This window comes from Streptopelia decaocto, assembly GCF_964273445.1.
Source record: "Streptopelia decaocto genome assembly, chromosome: 6".
NCBI classification, from domain to species: domain Eukaryota; kingdom Metazoa; phylum Chordata; class Aves; order Columbiformes; family Columbidae; genus Streptopelia; species Streptopelia decaocto.
Genome location: NC_138660.1, coordinates 2,527,637 through 2,547,681, shown reverse-complemented (window position 1 = coordinate 2,547,681; position 20,045 = coordinate 2,527,637). Strand labels below are relative to the sequence as shown.

The 20,045-nt window shown below is 42.1% G+C and overlaps 1 protein-coding gene across 1 annotated transcript in view; it reads left to right on the top strand.

Moving 5' to 3' along the window:
• Positions 1-16,281: 16,281 nt before the first annotated feature.
• The window catches only part of PPM1L (protein phosphatase, Mg2+/Mn2+ dependent 1L), an 83,552-nt gene continuing 79,788 nt past the window's right edge, over positions 16,282-20,045 (top strand). The window contains exon 1 of the mRNA XM_082055785.1: positions 16,282-17,179. Coding sequence (XP_081911911.1) covers positions 16,781-17,179 — 399 coding nt within the window. The 5' untranslated portion in view covers positions 16,282-16,780. The remainder of the gene's footprint in view (positions 17,180-20,045) is intronic.

Sequence of the window (20,045 nt, the reverse complement as noted above, 5' to 3'; positions counted from 1 at the left end):
GCCTTCGTGACTTACCCCAGTAGCAAAAAGGACTCTTCAGCAGGCAACAATTAATTTTAAATCATTGCAGCATGAAACCATCCCCCATCTACTGGTGAAACCACAGGAAACAGCGCTGGGTTTGGAATATGCAAATGCTTACAGAGCATCAAAAGGATAATAACTGAGTGCTTGGTTCCCTCTCCCAGGTGTCAACACCTACTTAGCAAGGGCTAAGAATCCACCAGAACTGGTGCACGGTACAGAAGATTCCCCTGTAAGACAAATTAGCATCGGGTGAGGTTGAAGGAGGTGGTTTTCAGGATGAAAGACAAGGAACTCAAGGTGTGTTTGTTTAAGAAAGATGGAAGGATGGCCACAGTGATTTTCTGTTGTTATAACTACGGCAGGTAGTTACCAAAATGAATGTCACTTCCTGAGCAAGAATAATGAATTCTCATTCACACCCTCTTTATTTTCAGCCGTGGTACCTAAATCCTACTGGAAGCTTTTACCACCCCCCAAAAAAAGTTAAAAAAAAAGATCTCAAGGCTGAATTTGGTATTTAAGTATAGTACTGCTCCTAGAGTCATAGAACCATAGAATCAGTTCAGTTGGAGTAGACCCTCGGGATCACGGAGTCCAACCGTAACCTAACCTAACTCTAGCACTAAACCTTGTCCCTAAGAACCTCTTCTAAATGCCTTTTAAACCCCTCCAGGGATGGTGACTCCACCACTGCCCTGGGCAGCCTGTTCCAATGCCTGACAACCCTTTCCATGAAGAATTTTTTCCTAATATCCAATCTAAACCTCCCCTGGTGCAACTTGAGGCCATTTCCTCATGTCCTATCACTTGCTGCCTGGGAGAAGAGACCTCATCCAGCCATCGGCAGGAGACAGCCTTGCTCTGAGGAAAAAGCCCTTCCATCCAGGGAAAAAAATACCAACCCAAAAAACCACCTCAGACCTTGGTTGTTTGTTACAAACCAGGGGAGAAGGGCCACAGTGCAAAATCTCCTCAGCATCCACGGGGCTGCTCCCGCAGCTGAGGCCAAACAGCCCACGGAGGTGCCCCGGCCCCCACAGTGATACCATAAAATCGGCAAAGTAACGGACTCTTAAAACCACATTTTAAGGTTTTAAAAGTAGAATTTCCTATTTAGTTCCAGGGCCGGACCAGGGCTGTCCCTCCATAGGTCCACTGCCGACCAGTTAGTCACACATGGCTTACCTTGACAGAAATATTACATATTCATTACAATTCTTGACAACCGTTAACATATTGCACTCCTATTCCAACACAAGCTGTTTAAGCAATGCTAAGTAACATTCGCATGTTTCTCAGTTGCTCCTCGGTTACCCATTTTAAAAGAATATGTCATAAATCTATGTCAATTTTAAGAATAGGGCATGATTACCCAGTACAATGATTCTATGGTTACAAGGTTGATTAATCTTTAAAGGTTGCTACCTTAATATTTTCCTAAACTATGAGTTCTATCATTCCTTAAAATACACTCTAATAATGAGAAGTACAGGTATCAACATCTCCTCAGCCTTCCCGCCGTCCGGTTGTCCTGGGAGGCGCTGGGCGGGAAGGCTGAGGGAACAAGGGGCAGTGCAGGTTGTGCGCGTATCATGAGAGGAAAATTTCATCGTGAGCATAGCCTGAGAGGACAAACAGTGTCTGCGACAATGACGGAGTAAGAACAATCACACAGAGCTCAGAAATTCCCCTTAGTGTTGGTGGTTGTTGCTGCTCCAACCCTTTTCACAACTCTTCCAGCCCAGACCCTCTCAGCTTCCCCAGCAGCAGTGATGCTGCGTGAACGGCCTGAGGGGATTCTTATATTTCACTCCACATTTTCCAAACTAGAAATAGTTTTACTTATACGAGCCTCTTCCCTGAAGGACTGTTTGTGTCTCTTACCTCATGTGGAGCGAGCAGTTCCCTGTCAGGACCAGCGCCCGCCTGCAGAGCAAAGCGCTTCAGGTAACCCCTGTCCGCCATTTCACTGCTTTTCTTTTCAGCATAGCTGTGTATTTGTGAAGTAAGATCCAAATTAGCTATAGCAAGAGAAAAATACTCATTAAAATCTAATAATACATCTTCCACAGACATCAGAAAATTAATTAAGAGTGTTATGAGGAAAAAAGAAGCTTCTGCCTTGTGTGAGTGATCCTTTGAAATGGCAAACATGAGTGTATCCTCTGACTATGACAGAGGGGTCTCCAGAGGAATTACAGTACTAAGTATTAATGTCTTTTCTGTAACTGCTTTAGGAAGTACAGGCTGTTCCAACATGTCTGTTAAGAAACGCTCTCCTTCTGTCCAGGCACAGGTATTTTTGCTGGAGTAAAATGGTTATTAAATGCGTCACTCCCAATTATCTTGGACAGGTTTTAGTTATCTAAATAGCTTTGAGCTATAGGTACTGGAGTACGAGTGGCATGGTCATTTGGATGCTTACTCTCATTTAGTGAAAACCTAGTTGGTAAAATTATGCTTGGATTTGAATACATGGTGTAAAAAGTGAAAATGATACAAGGGGAAAAGAGTAGGAAATTGAATAATCCATCCAAATAATACATCTTTTTTTCTCCAAAAGGACACATCAGTCTGTCTATATGTGTTTTGTATAAAGCTCCTTTCAAAAAGTTCTTCATCCATGTCATCAAATTGAAAGTATTTCTAATTTTATTTAAACAAAATTTTCTTTTATTCCTACACTTTTAAACCCCTGTTTCAATCTCTGATGCTTTATAACTATGAGAACGAAGAATATTCCATGAACCTCTGAAAGGAAAAAGATTACGTATCATAATGGAAAGATTGCTAGAAGTTTATCTTCTGCTAAGAGATTATCCCAGACTGCCTCATGGGTGCTTTTCATGAGGCAGAAGGTGACTTGCAGTGATATTTAATCTACTGCAAGAGAAGCAGAGAAGACAATTAAAGACTCAGGAATTTTCTTAATTGCTGACTCCCAGGAACTAGAGAAGCGAACACCCTCAGAGTGCTGTGGGAGCGGGGATGAGCCAAGGAAAGACTGGAAGAAAACAGCAAACTCTGCAACTCGAGTATCCTGGAGTGTAATTAGAGAGAAAAAAGTGGCCCTTCAGCGACGTTCCACAAATAAGGAACAGGGATTTGCACTTTTCCAGGCTGACATAATTAGTCATTGCTTCCTACAAAAATACAGAAAGCAATAACTAGGCTATTTCAGCCTACCAGATCCTGCCTCTCTGTCAAACCCACACACACGAACATGCTGGAGCTTGGTTTACAGTGCACAGCAGAGACACGGAAGACATTGATGAATCTTGTTGCCCTGTAAGTGCAATGAATGCACCTCAGGACAGGCAGGCGGCTTGAGCAGAAATTTTAGAATTAATCCTGTGTTTTATGAGTGAAACCAGCAGATAAAATGGTTTCTGCTTTAAGACGTTCGTATTGGCTCATTTGAGTAATATGAGCCTTCACCTTCGCCCAGAACTCTTTATCAAATTTAGTTTGTACCGTGGCATGTGAAGAGGAAAAGGCTTGATTTCAGGGCTAAGTAGGATGGACATAAAGTGTTTATTCTTGAACTGAAGAATAATGTCCTATGTGAAAGGGATTTGCAGGTATGAGAGAGTCAGACAGTGGGAAGAGCACAGAATGCAGCAATTTATGTTCAAAATTAATTTCCCTGGCCAGAGGACTAGAAGTTTGTTATTTTAAAAGAAAATATTAACATCTATAAACATCTTAAATTCTCTACAGAGATGCCATATACATAAAAATTATGTCTCTTCTGATGAAAATCCACAGAAGTACATATTTTGCTTAACTATGTGACAGTTCCTTGCTCTCCAGGACACGTGCAAGACAGCTTTTCTGAGTTAGCTCTGGCCATCTATACTTTGCAGTAGCACCTATCGGAAAAGTGGATCCACCTTATATTTTATTCCTCTAATTTCTGAGTTACAAAATCGATTAATCGTGAGGGAGAATTCGAGGCAGATTTTTCTTATCTTTACGTATTTTCTATCAGAAAATAAGTGCATTTCTGCACTGCCAAGATAATCAGTGATGCTGCTTCTTTATTCATATTATTTTGACAGAGGTTCAGACCTTTTCCTCTGTATGAATTCTCTTTATTTAGATTCTTCTTTCACATGTGTCCTAGTTTCTCTAGGACTATAGCATAAGAAACAGGAATTTCTTTTCAGTATAATTCCCGAATAACCACTAACAAAAATAAAATCTGAAGGATAATTAAGAAAAAAATAAGGAAAATAAATGTGTTCATAGCTTATATTTTCAAGCAAGGCGAAAACAGTCTGTGTAACTTAATACACACCATATGCACATGTGGCAGAACAATACATATTGTGCTAGTGGAACAATAATATTAATTGTGTATGTCTTCTGTTATGAAATTTTTACTTGTCAGCTTTACCAGTATTCCTATAAAATACTGTTTTGTGTGGATTTCCTTAGGTTTTATTGCAGTCTTCTGAAAACTATTTCATACTGTTGCAAGAACTCATGTAAGGATCAGCAAAGAGGTTTCTGGTCTGTAGCTTTATTTGCAATATAATCAGGCACTGTCAGAGGGATACTATCTTGTATATACATACCTAAAAGGTGGATGATTCATTAAATATGATACAGTTATTTGCTAAACAAGAACTTAACAAGAACTGGGATCCTTGAGTTTTAATCTTTGATCTGCCTGAGCTCGCTTGGTGCCCCTTCATAGCTGGAAACTGTGAAAGCAGTGGATTTTTGAGCCGGAAGGTCTCATTTTTAACATTTCTCTTTATATCCTTCTCTTATTAATAGCCATTTGTCAATGTAGAATTTTCAGAATTTTAGTATAGATGTAAAAATATCTTCTTTTATACATATCCATCTTCATGATTAATAACAGAAAGGTAGTGAGTGGCCTAAAAAGACTGATTCCTTTCGGAATTATAAAAGGCTTTCATCTCACCTTCTGATGTGATCTTAAATGAGGACATTTGCAGTCCTGGAAGAATGAGGCGTTGCTACTCCATAGAAATCAAAATCTGAGCTCACAGCCTAATTTAATCACAAAAGGGAAGAACAGTTTTTACTGGAAAACGCAGACATAATCATCGTATCAACATAAGGTCAATGGTAAGTCACATCTTAGAAGAAAAATAAACCAGAGATTTGCAGATGTGAGATTGTATTTACTATTAGCCTTTACAGTGTAACTAAATAGAAACATTTCCCTGCAGGAATTAGTACCCAGAGTGTAGCTTTTGCATCTTCGTGGATTTATGAACCCCGTTCAATTACATTTTGAATTCTCTCCTCGTACACAACACTTTTATGACCTTTCCACCTATCAAAGCACCATAAAAATAGGACTCTGCCACTCCAGAGAGACCTATCGTTTCAAGACTTCGCAGGCTTCCTATTAAAGCCTATTTCATGTTTCATAAATTTTTATACCAAACATTCATCCCTGGCTTGCTTTCCTGTCTGAATGATGTACTGGATTTTATTTTAAAGATAAATTAAATCATTTCAGCCATATTTTCCGTATTCCAGACGTAACCTTAGAGAACCTCTGTAAAATATCATTTGAGAGAGGGAAAACAAAGCCCGTTTTGAAAACAAAGGGCAAAATTATCCAGAGTTTCTCTTTGCTATGTATATGTTGAAACCCTCCTCCATGTTGCTAATGTAAATGTAATAGTTGATGATCTCCTATCTCTCTTCACATGCTGAGTTTAACCACTAAATCTGCTTCCAGTGAAAGATATTTAGTAATACACTCTTAGCTTCAAAGGACTAGAGAAAGGGAGAGCTCTCCGTACACAAAACAGTCATTTTAGCTATAATTCTACCACTGATTCTAACAGAAAGCAATGTATAAAGCAAAGATTTAGGTGTGGATAAATGACACCAGCGTGTCTCTGTAAGTCATTAATAAACTTGCATCTCATGGAACAGATTGGATTCAGTTGTCATATCCACATGTGACATTTCACCTCTATAAAATTAATGCAAGACTCTCTGGTGTTCTTTCAAATTCTTTTCATTTAGAAGGTGGCCAGGGAAACAGGTTAGGAAAAAAAAAAAAAAAAGGTGTAGTTTTCAGATGTTTCAATTAAATTAAAACTGGAAAACAAATGTTAGTGATTCCTTAAACAGATGTTTATAGCAACTTTGATATTTTCAATCCCCTTTTAAAATATTTCTAAAGGTTCAATACACACAGTTAGATCATTACCCTCACCACCAGTCTCATGGATTCCAGTAGTACATACATTCCCAAGATAAATTCAGGAAAGCCATATATAGCAGAGCACAGGCAGAAGGTCAGTGAGACTGTTTATGTGCTGAGCTGCCTTTCCAGAGCAGGGTCACAGTTAAAAAGCCTTTAATTTTAGATTTTTCAGCAGAACTCGGCTATTTGGAGAAACTGAGTTTAAGACACAAGACTTCATTAAATGCCTCTTGGTATCATAGAGGAATAAAGACAAAGTGAACTTATTAACCTTAAGGTAGTAATAGAGCAGGTTTAGAAATGGCAGCTGCAGTTTCAAATACTTATTATTTCACCCCGACATAACTCAGCTGAAGATTAAAGTATATGTCTTCATTTAAAAGGAGGGTTTCTCACTTCTTCAGAGAGGTTCTGCCTGACTTGCTTTCTCACATTGCCATTCCTGTCTTGACGTCTGTCGGTGTGAGGCTTCTCAAAAACTTAAGAACCCATTTTATTGGGGTCAAAGGCCTTGATTATGTGCCACTCAATCTACTTGAACTCCTGTACGTCTTCTTTTGAACTAAAACTCACTGTAAGGGAACTTTGTGTGGTGTCTCAAAACTGTATTTTACAGAAGCCAACATCTACTGTCATTGTTTCTACTCCCTGTCTTGCATTTCTCAGACTGCTCCTTATACCCCAGCAGCGCAGATTTTGCTGTTACTGCTATGTTCAGGCAGAAAACTTATGAAGATAAAGAAAAATATCTTAAAAGGCTCACAAGTAATGTGTTTCATGTCATAATCATTACAGGAATTAAGTATATGTGAATTTTAGGGTTTTTTCACTTGCTGAAGGAGACTCTTTAAAAGGCACCAGGCTGAAAATTAGCTTGTTTCACTTCCCAAGAGTTTTGTGATTTGAGACTTTTATGAATTTTTAGATCTAGAAAGACCAGATAAAGCAAAGCAATAAGAGAAAGAGACATGAATATGCACAGAGCCCACAGATTCTGCAAATTATGCTATATTTTGCTTTTCTATCCTCTCATACATGAGTTCAGGAATTAATTCTTACAGTTCCTGGTTGGGAACATAACTAGTAAAACTCACAGTCTGGCTGGTAGCCCAGTTCCTCTCACATAAGTGCATCAGCCATCTCCTGTTCCATTACCAAATCCATAGCATCAGGTATTTTTTACACAGAAAGTACTGTTAATGCTTAGCCAAGATGTGAAATTATTTCTTGAATACTTTACTTTTTCCATTACAGCAGGCAGCAGAAAGGAGAAACTGTTTTATCTGCACATGGTTATCTGGTTTCACTTCTAAAACACAGGATTAATTCGAACATTGAGATGTTTCTACTCACTTGAGCTGCCCATCCTGAGGTACATTCATTATGCTTTAAAGTTAAAGGCGAAATGTTATGAGAGTCTGCAGAGGAGGGGATGCTTTTTCTTTGTGCTGTCACTTCTGGTGACAGAGCGGAGTGTGTTTGGTGCCCTTTCTGTACAAGTCAAGCCGCAGTGGCCCTGGCCTCCCTGAGCCACCCCAGAACCAACTCAGGGGCAACCAGGAGCGCAGGGGCACAAGGGGAAGCCAGGACCTGCAGCAGGAACATGGACTGGGCGTCATGAAAGGAGCAAACCCTTCCCCTCCTCCTGCAGCAAGAGCATGGGAAATATGTCATCCCTCCAGAGAACAGCATCACTTTCCATTTACTGCAAAGGTCTCCTTTGTAACTCCTATGGGCAACAACAAACAAGATTCATCAACGTCTTTCGTGTCTCCACTGTGCGCTTGCAGAGCACAGAGTCTCATTAGCATCGCGAGCCGAAAAGGTGACGGGACCCACTTGGAGTCCTGACGCATCCCGGTTTGAAAACGCTGACAGGCATTGCTGACCGTGAGGAGCCGACTGTGAACCGCACGTCTTCAGTCCCACGGCACGGGGCTTGACAGCAGCGGAAGGTGGATTTGGTGTCTCTTCGGGGCACAGATGACTCTGGCATTTTCTGTACTGCTGAACCTCGTTACGTTTTGCTGTTGGAAGCTACTCGGGGGAGCAGAAATGGCAATCAAAGAAAGGGCACAAGCCTCTCTGGGTGCAAACATCTCAGTTCTGTAAACCGAGTTCAAACATGTTAGCGTGTGTGGGTTTGACAGTCAGAGAGGCAGGATTTGGCCGGTGAAATAGCCTGATTCTTGCTTTCTGTATTTTTGTAGGAAGCAATGGCTAATTACGTCAGCCTGGAAAAGTGCAAATCCCTGTTCCTTATTTGTGGAGCATTATAAACACATTGGGCACTGCACAGGCCACAGAGCCAGCACCTCTGTATAAGGAGCTGACAGTATAAGCAGCTGATCGGATTACTGGCTAAGCGTCCTCAACTCCTGCATTAAATCAAGTTGTGGTTATTCTCTTTTAATGTACCAGATTTACTGGCTGTTTTGGAGAATACTACCTTATTCTCAATGATAATAAGGTAAAAAAGCTCGAGACACAGTAGTTACCAACGGATTCACAATACAGCAAGAAGCCTTTTTTTCCCTTGTATTTTAGTTTAAAATTATTTCATTTACTGAGCAGAGTAGGTCTCCTGACTTTCAATTTAAGCGTAAAGGTCAGCAGAGAACAATGTTTTGGAGAAGTCATTAGCTATAAATAAATCAGTTCATAACATCTGATAAACAGCCTCCCGCAGAGGGATCTGTGTAAATACATTCCATTCTTTCGACGTGCCCTCTCATCCTTTGTTCACTTCTTTATCATCAGCTGAAGGCAGCTGCCAGTCATTCTGCCCTCTCTAAACAGATACGGTGATTGTGGCTGATTTTGTGAGCTGTGGGGATGCTGAAAGCAGTGGAGCTCGCAGGGAAGAAAACTGAATTTAATATCGTCTTGCTATCACCAGCTTTTTTCCGTATGCACGTGCAGATATGAATCCTGGAGAGCTGGAAGCAGCAGTGGGGAAGCCCACAGCTGTTTGCAACCCGTTCCCACATCTGGTGTCAGCTTTGCAGTTTGTTGCCTCAGGAGACCAAGGACTGATGTGGGAACTGGAGAGGAATTAAAAAAAAAAGTAGATATAAAAGAAAATTAAAACAAAGACATAAAATTCTCTTGTAGTCAGACGATTTTCCCCATTAAAATACAGCTCCTATGCAGGAAAATGTGCATTGTGGTGAAGCAGATGGTGCTGCAGTGTGTGTGTGTTTCACAAAGTGGGAAGGAAAGGAAGGAAAGGAAGGAAAGGAAGGGAGGGAGGAAGGAAGGGAGGGAGGGAGGGAGGGAGGGAGGAAGGGAGGAAGGGAGGGAGGAAGGGAGGAAGGGAGGAAGGAAGGGAGGAAGGGAGGAAGGGAGGAAGGGAGGAAGGGAGGAAGGGAGGAAGGGAGGAAGGGAGGAAGGGAGGAAGGGAGGAAGGAAGGAAGGAAGGAAGGAAGGAAGGAAGGAAGGAAGGAAGGAAGGAAGGAAGGAAGGGAGAGATGGTTCTGACAGCTGAAGGTACCAACCTCTGCAGCTATTTCAGTACAAACTGTGCCATTTGGATCTCACCAGACATGTTGCCCATGAGAAGATGGGGAACAAACAAGAAAGAAATGTGTTTGTCGCTGCAGACACACAAGAAGAATAGATGTCACTAAAAGCATCCTTGTGTAGGAGTTGTGTATGGGAATTATCACTTTGCTTATTGCATCCAGCTCTTACGAACCAAACTTTCTCGGATGATTCAGTGGGGCGTAGACATCTAAATATCTCTAAGCAGCTTATCCTATTACCCAACACAGAATGTTTTTAGATTCTTCTTCTGCAAGTGTCCCTAACAGTTAATTTCTGGGGGTTTCAGTATGTGTTTGGTTGGTTTGTTTTGTCTTCAGTTGTTGTCAGTTTGGTTTTTGTTGTTGTTGTGTATGGGTTTTGGTGTTTGTTTGGTCGGTTTTTAATTGCTTTTGTATTTCTTTCTGCGCTTTTGTATTTCTCTTGAAGGAAGGTTATGGCTGTACCCAGTGGACATCAGCAATGCTCCTCCACTTTTCTGTGCCAGCTCTTTAGAGAAAGTCTAAGTCTCCCCCTTTTCCTGCTGCTTATAAAATACATGTCTCATTTCAGACCTAGAGGTACAAATCCTTCATCTTTATCTATCAACAGACCCATTTCAAGCAAATTTCAAGCACTGGACATGAATGCAAACACTGTAATTTTAAAAATGGGGAAAGCCTCACCAAATTCTCCATACCCCAATAAAAAATTCTTCCGCTGTCCTTGTTTGAATATTTCTCTATCTCCATCACCAAGGTTTGGGAAAATAAGTGAACCTTTAGAATTGATTTAAAGGAGCCTTGTCCCTGAGGCTGCATATGAAAATGAAGCAGCCTGTGAGAGTCAATCATATATTCCCAGAGACAAAAGGAACAAGGGCTGCCTGCTTCATGCCAGTCAGGCACCATAAAGCAGTCAGAGAACCAATTTACTTGGCTTGCTCAAGGAAATCTTAAGTAGTCCAGAGCTCAGTTATCTCTATCGTGTCTTTTAGAAGTATTTTCAGGGTATATAGAGTATGGTCAAGGGAATGCGTCAGGGTTGGATCACTCCTGCACCTTTGAAATTCACTGTGGTTGTAATTAACCTCTTGAAGAGTCGTGAAATGAGTGCAACTTGGGATCTGTTTTAAATTGTCCATAGTTCATTTTAGTTTTAGAGCAAGTCACAAGAAATAAAGGCACCTGTAACCTCAGTTCCCCTCTCAGTTTTGGTACAAGCCTAGCTCGGGTGACATAAGGATCTGGTCCAGAATGCAGCCCATAATATTTTGCATACAAATGTATCTGAAAAAAGTAGAAATGCACGGAATTACAATGTATAAATCAAGTTTGCAGTCTGTGGCTTAATGCAAACTAAGTAGTCTACAAAAAAAGGCACGAAACATCTGCTAAACCAAGTAAAAATTAATGAACGTGAAAATTAAGATTGCTTTGCTGTTGATTTTTATCAATTTGTGTTCAAATCTGAGAAAGATTTAATAAGAATGCTGCCAGCTTTTAGCTAATTCAAAGGGATTCTAAATTGCTTAACTTCTGTTTATATTTCCCTTGCATCTTTTGGAGTTCTTCATAAAAGTGCTAAGTTCGTGATGCTTTAATTCACCAGCAAACACTTTACAAACGTTTCCAAATATATCTTCACTCAGCCCTGATGCAAAGTTATGCTGCTATTTAAATGAAAGAATACTTTAGACAGCAGCTTTGGCAGTCGGGATCATCTTCAGCTTTATCTGCCGGGCTTTTTTGGCAATATTTCAGTCATGCTCCAATTCTCAGCGAGTTCATCTCTGAGAACTGACAGGGAAAAATGTGGTTTGAATAATTATGATACAGAGGAACTAACCAGGGAAACCTCAGAATAAATCAGTGAGAATTGCCAAGAGTATGTTCATGCCCTTGAGAGGTGGATTCAGAATCAAAATATCAATCTGATATTAAAAGTAAATAAAAACATGGATAAACAACATCCCTTAGGTTACTTGGGAAATTTTTGTTTTCTTGAAATAATGTTAGTTTGGGGTATAATTTACTCCAAATTATATACTTATAATCAGAAATGATATACCTTAACATTAGCAACCCAGGTCTGGGATTTCCATTCTGATGTTATCTGTCTGCAGATATTTAACCTTCCTAATTCACCCACGATGTTCCTCAGCTCCACAGCTTCACTGTTGGGCTTTGGTGCACACTTCTCCACAGCTGAATCTTACGTTTAAATCAAATTTGTTGCTAAATCATGACTCTCCATTTTCCAGAAACCTCCCTGCACCCTGCGACTCCCATTCTCACTGACATTAAGGTCACTTTATGTTGCCAGGAAATAAATGAAAATCAGACTTTACACGCGGAGATGTACTATAATGAGGAATGGGAATTGAGAATCGTGGAAAATAGAAAAGAGCAAGTTGTGTGGAAAATTGCTATTTTCATTTGACATCTGCAAATGTTCCTCTTCAATGGAGGTGCAAGTTGAGCAAAATTCCCGTAATAATGTTTCTCATGGGTTTACCAGGGAGAAGGCAGAATTTACCTTGAATTATTGGCATTTGCTGCAATATAAAATTCTAGAAACAATATTAGAAAGTGTTTATATCAACTGAGATGGAAAGAAAAAATAAAAACAATTGGCAGAAAAACCTAAAACTTACTTTACCTCTTATCAAAACTGTTGGAGAAAGCTGTTGAGGATATTCTGTCCTGTTATTGCTCTGGAGAGCTGTGTCTGTCATGGCCAAAGAACATCCTGAATAGTCTAAAACTATTTTTCTTTGGAACATCTAAAAAGAAAAGCACAAGAGATTTCACTGCATTGCGGTTTTACTCCTGACATGCAAAAATACACTTTTACAGTTAGCATTGGTACTAGTTTTTCTATTAGGATTTTCTATAGGGACAGAAGAAAAGGGAGATACCTCTGTAGGCTTCTAGGAATATTTTGATGGAGTTTTGGTGCTCTGACCTGCAATGGAAGGACAGACCTGCAGTAACCTGCATTAGTGTGCACTTCTGACTTATGCTAAAAACACTCTTTGAACCTGAAATTCCTGAGAAGACTTTTCAAAGAGTCAGCAGAATATAGTAAATAATAACAGAAGCATGCTCCGCATTTTAGCATCATAGAAAATATTGTCGAACATAAATTTTACAGATTTTGGTAGTATTTTTACAGGGAAATTTCCATCAAGCTAAATGCTTCATATTAGTAAAATTGTGCAGTAAAGCTGATGACCCATCCAGTATTGTATCGTCACTGTTCATGCCCAGGGTAAAATGATAGTAAATTCAGTTTGCATATAGAGTAAATGAAATAACTTTTTATTGTTATTACTATTTATCATTTTAAGTATCTTTACAAAATGAGACTTCTCACAATCAAAACACCATTGGCTTTCTATTATAAGCAAGCAATTATAATGTTAACAGTGTTGGTATTGTGCAGACTAGCAAAAAGCAAGTGCTTTTTCCAATATCTTATTCTGTATTTTAATTCTGGGTAGCATGAAAATTGCCCATGAATGTTGTATGCTGCTTTTTTTCTCCTAGACCTAAAATAATTTCCAGTTTTATCCCATATCAGGCAACATACACCCAATTCCTGAGCATTATAACACTAAACAGACGATCAACACATGTTTATTTTAGCGGATTATTTGCTTCTATAGCCAAGGTATGAGAACAAATTATTCCTTGAAAGCGTCATGTAAACAGTAGGCGGAGCTGTTGAGCAAGAAATGGTTTTCCCCACCAGTTCAGTTTATTACATACTGCGTTAATTATTAAGTTTATTGGTGGAGCTGACTCAGGGGTCGCTTTTCATTCCCTTCACAAATGAACAAAAGTCAGAGGTCTCCCTCCAAAAGAACCCAAAATGAAATCTTTCAATAACAACCGATATCCCAAATGTTTATGAACTTTTTATTATGTTTAAAAGAATGCGTTGGGACTTTGAAGTTCTGTTTCTCCACTGGGGAGACCGACCAGATGAAGCAGGACACGCTTCAGCCTGGGATTGCAGAATGAAACCCGTGAGTGGGGCTTTGGGCTCACTCTGGATCAGACCACTGCGCTGTCGCCACCTTGCTTTGACCTTTGCACTTAATGGTACCTTGCTCTAGAACTTGTACTTAATACCTCGATAATTAACATTTAATTAGTGGACAGTTCCATTGCAAGGGATGAATATTTACATGGATCGCTTTGAGGTGGCCCCCTCATTATGACAATTGCTGCCCCTTTGCATCTGTTTAGCAGAACAAGACTTTGCCTGTATCCTATAGTTTCATTTACCTCCCATTCGGAAAGGAAAACTTGAGACGCCCTGCAGCTCCAGAGTGGTTCAGATCATATTTTCACAGCCAAGATGCTTTCAGAACCAACTTGATTTCTCTTGCGGTATAAAATACGTATAATGCAATGGAAGATAGGCACCAAAAATCATTTTGCTAATGGGCTGCTCCAGGGCAGTAGGGACCATCTTCTGCTCCTGGGGGCATTTAGCACAGGGAGGATCCTGTACATCTTTGGAGAAAGTTGTTGGGCAGTGTACAGATACCAGTTCTTGGTGACTGAAATAACAACGAGGAGATGCACGCTGGGGGCTGGAAGACTGACTTGTGCTCTTTCTGGCTTTAAACAATTTTATTTCACTTTGAAATTCCATAGTCTGAATTCAGCTTGCCACCAGTGGAACACAACTTTCATACAAGTCGCTGTTCCCTGCCGGTACATACGTATTTGTATTTCATTAAAATGAGGATAAAATAACTCATGTTGGTGGTAGTGAGAAGTGTTCTCCATATTTTCACATTTATCTTTCATTAAACATAAAATTAAACAGAATTTAAAGAAGCCGTAATACAGTCATTATTATAAACAAACGCAATCATTCCAGAGCCAGTTTTGCTCAGTGGCTACATGCGGCTTCCAGGCGGTACAAGAAACAACTCAAAGGGGAGTTGCTGCAGCAGATGGAGCAAAAAGACAAATGGACTGTGCTGGGGGCTCTGTGTTGTAATGCAGGTGATAGAACTGAGGCTCTGTTTAAACAGATCAGTTTTGCTAGAAAAGCTCTATGCACAAAACGGGGACTCAGTCTGACCAAAAAGCTTCAGGCTTGATGTAGCTATGAAGTTTGCGGTAGCAAAAATATTATCGCGTAGGTGCAAATTATTGCAGCCTCTGTTTGCCATTATTAGTCTCACGTTTCCTGGAGGTAATAATTAAGTTTGCTGTTCAGGCAGCATCAAAAGATGCTGCAAAGTCTGTTTTGTTACTGTGTTACCAAATTACCGGCACATATTTTGGCCTTTTCAGGTGAAGATCCCGCAGCTCAACTCAAGTGGACGGTGATGATGTGAACACAAAAGTAAGAGTTTCTTCAGGCCTGACAGGTACAACTTTGTATAGTCCTTTGAAATACTAATGAAATGTTACATACCTCTGAGATTTAAAGCGGTATCATCGTTATATAGAACATCTGGCATTAACTTCCCTGCTTCTCGGATGTGAGAATCAGACACAAAAAGGCTTAAATCATTAACTTTGGGTTGACCAGGTTTAGGTTTATGTAGTTTACTCTAAGCTGATCTTTGAAAAATCTAGCAAAACAATAGTTTATGTACATTTACATGCGATTTCTATGTTACCAAAAGTCCTAAGGAGGTGCTGAAGGACTCGGAAGTCAGGTACCTGAACCGTGGTCGAAATGCGGCTTATTACATTTTTCACTCAAAATTTCAGACTGGTTTTGTGGTTTGCTAATTCGTTTTCAACACCACTCTTACGTGTTTGACTATTATATCAGCTGTCATACTTTCTGAGGCTGGCTGATGAATTTTGTCAGTTTTCAGGCCCCCAATCTGCCAGCTGGCTGAAAACCACTCCAGCTCACGTGCAACTCGGGCTGAATTGCTGATATTCCAGCAAACTTCTGCTCATGCTGTCACAGCTTGTAATTTTCATTGCTTATCAGCCAGCATAAAAACAACGGCTTACAGAAACGGGTCAGAGAAAGCAAATACACATTTTGAGCGGGTTTGGGGTTTTTTTCCCCCATTAAAACTGTCAAGGCAAAATCTACCGTCAGTTTAATAATTCAGAAATTCTGCTCCGCTTCACCTGTGAATGTAACTGGAGACTGCTTGATTACATATACTATATAGATGATCTTCTAGCAAAACCACAGCACTGTTTTATTTCTTAGTTTCCCGGGGTTTTTAGCAGAGGCGGAGAGGGGGGTGATAGGGTCACCCCGGCTTTTGCAACACGATGAGCTGCAGCCCAACGTTTCCACCCCGGAGTGTGTGCAGCAGCTCGGCCTGCGCTGCGGTTTCTGCCCCTTCACCGCTCCCCGGGCCCGCTCCGCGGCCCCCGCCGGACTACAACTCCCAGAAGCCTTCGCGCCGCCCCCGCCACCCCGCGCGGGCGCCCCCGCCCCGCGTAGCCCGCCGGGACTTGTAGTCGGGCGGCGGGGGCCGGGCGAGGAGGCGGTGGTGGCGGCGGCTCCGCCCCGGGGGAGGGCCGGCGCAAGGCGTGGGGGACACGGCAGACAGGTACCCGCGGGCGGCCCTGGCAGGCACCACCTCGCTGCGGCCCGCGAGGTGAGCGGCGAGAGCGGCGGAGCGCGGCGGCCTCCCGCGGGGCCCGCAGGCGGAGCAGCGGCCTAGGGACGCCCGCAGCGGGCTCGGGCTCTGAGGGGGGCCCGCGGCCGCGGGGGGTGCGGCAACGGCTGAGCCTTCCGAGCCGCGCCGGGCCCGCTCCGAGCGGCGCGGCTTCCCCCCCGCCCGAGGGACGGGGCGCTGCGGAGCCCGGACGCGCCGGTGGCCGCCGGGCGAGAGCGGGGAGCGGCCCCCCGAGGCCGGCGCCGGGAGGAGGGAGCGGCGGGGAGCGGGACTCGGCGCTGCCCGCCCGCCGCCTGCGCCCCAGCGGAGCATGAACTGACTCGCCGCCTCGGCTCGGAGCCTTCCCAGCCGCCGGGGTGCGCGGTGCATGGTGTGGGGCTGCACGGTCTCGATAATAAATGATAGAGGATACAATGACTTTGCTGTCTCTGCTGGGTCGGATCATGCGTTACTTCTTGCTTAGACCGGAGACCCTGTTCTTGCTGTGCATCAGCCTGGCCCTGTGGAGTTATTTCTTCCACACGGATGAGGTGAAAACCATTGTTAAGTCCAGCAGGGATGCGGTGAAGATGGTGAAGGGCAAGGTGGCCGAGATAATGCAGAATGACAGGCTCGGGGGGCTGGACGTGCTGGACGCCGAGTTCTCCAAGACCTGGGAGTTCAAGAGCCACAACGTGGCCGTCTACTCCATCCAAGGCCGGAGGGATCACATGGAGGACAGGTTCGAAGTGATCACCGACCTGGTGAACAAGACTCACCCTTCCATCTTCGGGATATTTGATGGGCACGGAGGAGAGGCAAGTGCTCAGCTGGAAAATAAAATAAAAGGGCGGTGGTGGGGGAGGCATGGCAAGGAATGGATGTATTCTCACCTACGAGGTTTGTGGGATAATTTTGAGACATTGTTTGGGGGTTTTGTCCTTGCTTTTTTGGGGGGAGCCGTCGGGGGGGGTGATGTGTCCCTAAATAGGAATTCCCTCTGTCTCTTATCACGCCTTTGACGATCAGCACGGTATAAATGTGTTTATACCCCCTCTGCCCTTTACCGTAGTAAAGGTTTAATTGAAGTAAAAGCCGTTGGATGTGGCTCCTAACGTGCGTAGAATAACGATGATGAGCACGAACTCCCTGGAGTCATCTTTTGTTACAGCCAAGCGTGGTGTGAGCTGATTTTGGCACAGGGCTGGTCTCCCCCTCTCTCCCAGCAGTGGGTACAGAGGTGCCCTCCTAAAGCTGGTCTGTGTAAAATGTGTCTTTGCAGTAATTCGCTCACAAGCGAGGAGCAGCAAGTTGCTGAAAATCAGTATTATGTTTGTGAATTGCATGTGTTTTTTCAGTCATTACAACTGTGCTGTCATACTTGTCCTTTTTCCAGGAAAACTGTCATTTTGAAATTTTCTCGTGTTTAACCTCTTAATTTCTTCAGGCAGGGTGATTTTCATTAGGTTGTGCTATGTAATTAGTATTACAGCTTGATGGGATACTTCATTTGTTACAGATGACAAACGTTGAAACCGCAGCTTCCCCTTCCTTCAGGATTGTGGTTCTGCCATGTAGCTTTTATATAGCACAAAGCACATGTTTCATAACCGTAGAAAAGGACACTGAATTTGTCCTTGTGTGACAAATTTGCTCTAGCAACTGTTATGTTTGGTATGAGATAACCTTACAGATTTTGCTGGGATGATGGAAGCTGGAGAGAAATGCTGAAGTTTTTCACGGAGCGCTCCTGCCGAGGAGGGTAAGGGAGCTGGGCTGTTCCTGCAGCTGCTTTCACAGATCAAGGAGTCAAAGTCCTTCCTAGAAAAGCTTTGGCGCTGACCAGATGCTAATGGAGCACAGGGGTGGCAGCTGCGCCCCTCTAAACCTGTAAATGCTGCCTGAAAATTCCAGGCCTTAGGCAGGTAATCAAAAAGCTGCTCCTATGTTGCCTGCAGGGTTGTAAAGGGACTCAGTTATCTGTGCTGCTGTCTCGCAGTGTCTGGTGTTTTGCCCCCTTTAAACTAACACAAACACTTTGGATATTGAAAACTGTTGGCTTCATAAAAAATTGCGGTGGCGACTGAACCCTGTTTTCCTCTTTGTGTCTGATTTCAATTGGGGCACAGTTGTGCCAGCTCTTACTGGCGTGGTTGTGCCAGGTCACTGTTCCTTGGCCTTCGAGGAATGCAGGTAGAAATCTGAATGTACTGCAAACTGGGACGTGTCTTCTGAAGGAATATTCACTCATCAGCGTGTTTGGTACATCTGGGTCTTTTGTTTTCTGAGGCTTTGGACAGAAGGTGCTTGTGCTCCATCTTCTGCCTCCTTCCTCTTTGTTTAAACTGAGTTTTCCTCGTCTGAACCAAATAGCAAAAACAAGTTTGTGGAGATACGCGTATCATGTTTTTAAACAGTATTCCGAGATTGTTACAGGTCGAAGTATGATACACACACACACACAGACGTCGGCATTGTGAAAGGGGGATCTTTCTTTAATTTTGTGTCATATATGTATCTTGCCTTACACTTGATTGCAAACTCAGTGTATGAAAAAAATCCCTAGCTAATACAGAAAACAGCTAAATTGCAGGAACATGCCATATATATATATATATATTTGGTTGGGTTTTTTGTGGATCTTGGAATGACATCCATAAGATACATTAATGATAATGCTGGATCTTTGGGAAGCTCTTTTGTGTCCTGATTTGTCAGAGAACTTGTTCTTATTGATTCAGCAGCAAAGTGTGAGGCTTTTACTTGCGGCCTCTTATTTGCAAAGGTTTAACACATCTCCCTCCAAACCTACCTAAAGTTAATATTTTAAAAGATGTCACTATCTAGTATCTCGTATTTACCTTTCAGTGAAATCCCAAGATGTTCTTAGTGGCCTTTGGTCCTACAGAAATAGGTGCCTAATCACAGGGGACAGAACTAGTTTCTAGGTTCAAATTTTCCGTAAAACTGATCAGAAGAACATGAACCGTGTGCTGTGCACGCAGCAAAAGATAAATTCTGAACAATAGCTTTTAATCTAAGCAGGTTTTCTACTTTTGAGTAGAAAAGAAGGGAGGGAAAAGAAACAGCAAAAATCAGTGCTCTTATTTAATCTGTAGTGGGTAATAGTGAGTTTCAGTTCTCCATTTGAATTGGTGTTCTGGGTGTCTCATTTTATTTTTATTTTTTTTTAAAAGAAGCGGCTGTGTGCGACACTTCAGCGATGTACACAGCTAAACCTTTGTGAAGCTTAATTTTCCATGTGGGCTCCCATTAAATTTCTTTATGCATATTTAAGGAACAAAGAACTGCTAATCTCTGACATCACATGCGAAACAAACTGTTCTATATGGAGAAAAATGGTTTTTCCAAACAGACAATACCACAAATGAGATGCGAGATTCATTCTTTCCAGCTATATACAAGGGAGTGTGTCTCCATTAATTACTTCCTGCCATATCATGTTGAAGTGGAAGGACAGGGAAGTGTGATTCAATATGACTTACTGTGTAATGATAATTTATGAAGATTTCTGAGTTTTGCTTCTATATTGCCAACATTTTGCATAAATTCTACTTTTCTGTTATGTCATTTCCTTTTCCTTCTTACAGTTTTAGCCTGACTAGGTTGGCAGGCGTTTACTTCAATTTTGTGGCTGGCTTGATGAGAAAGCAATAAGCAAAG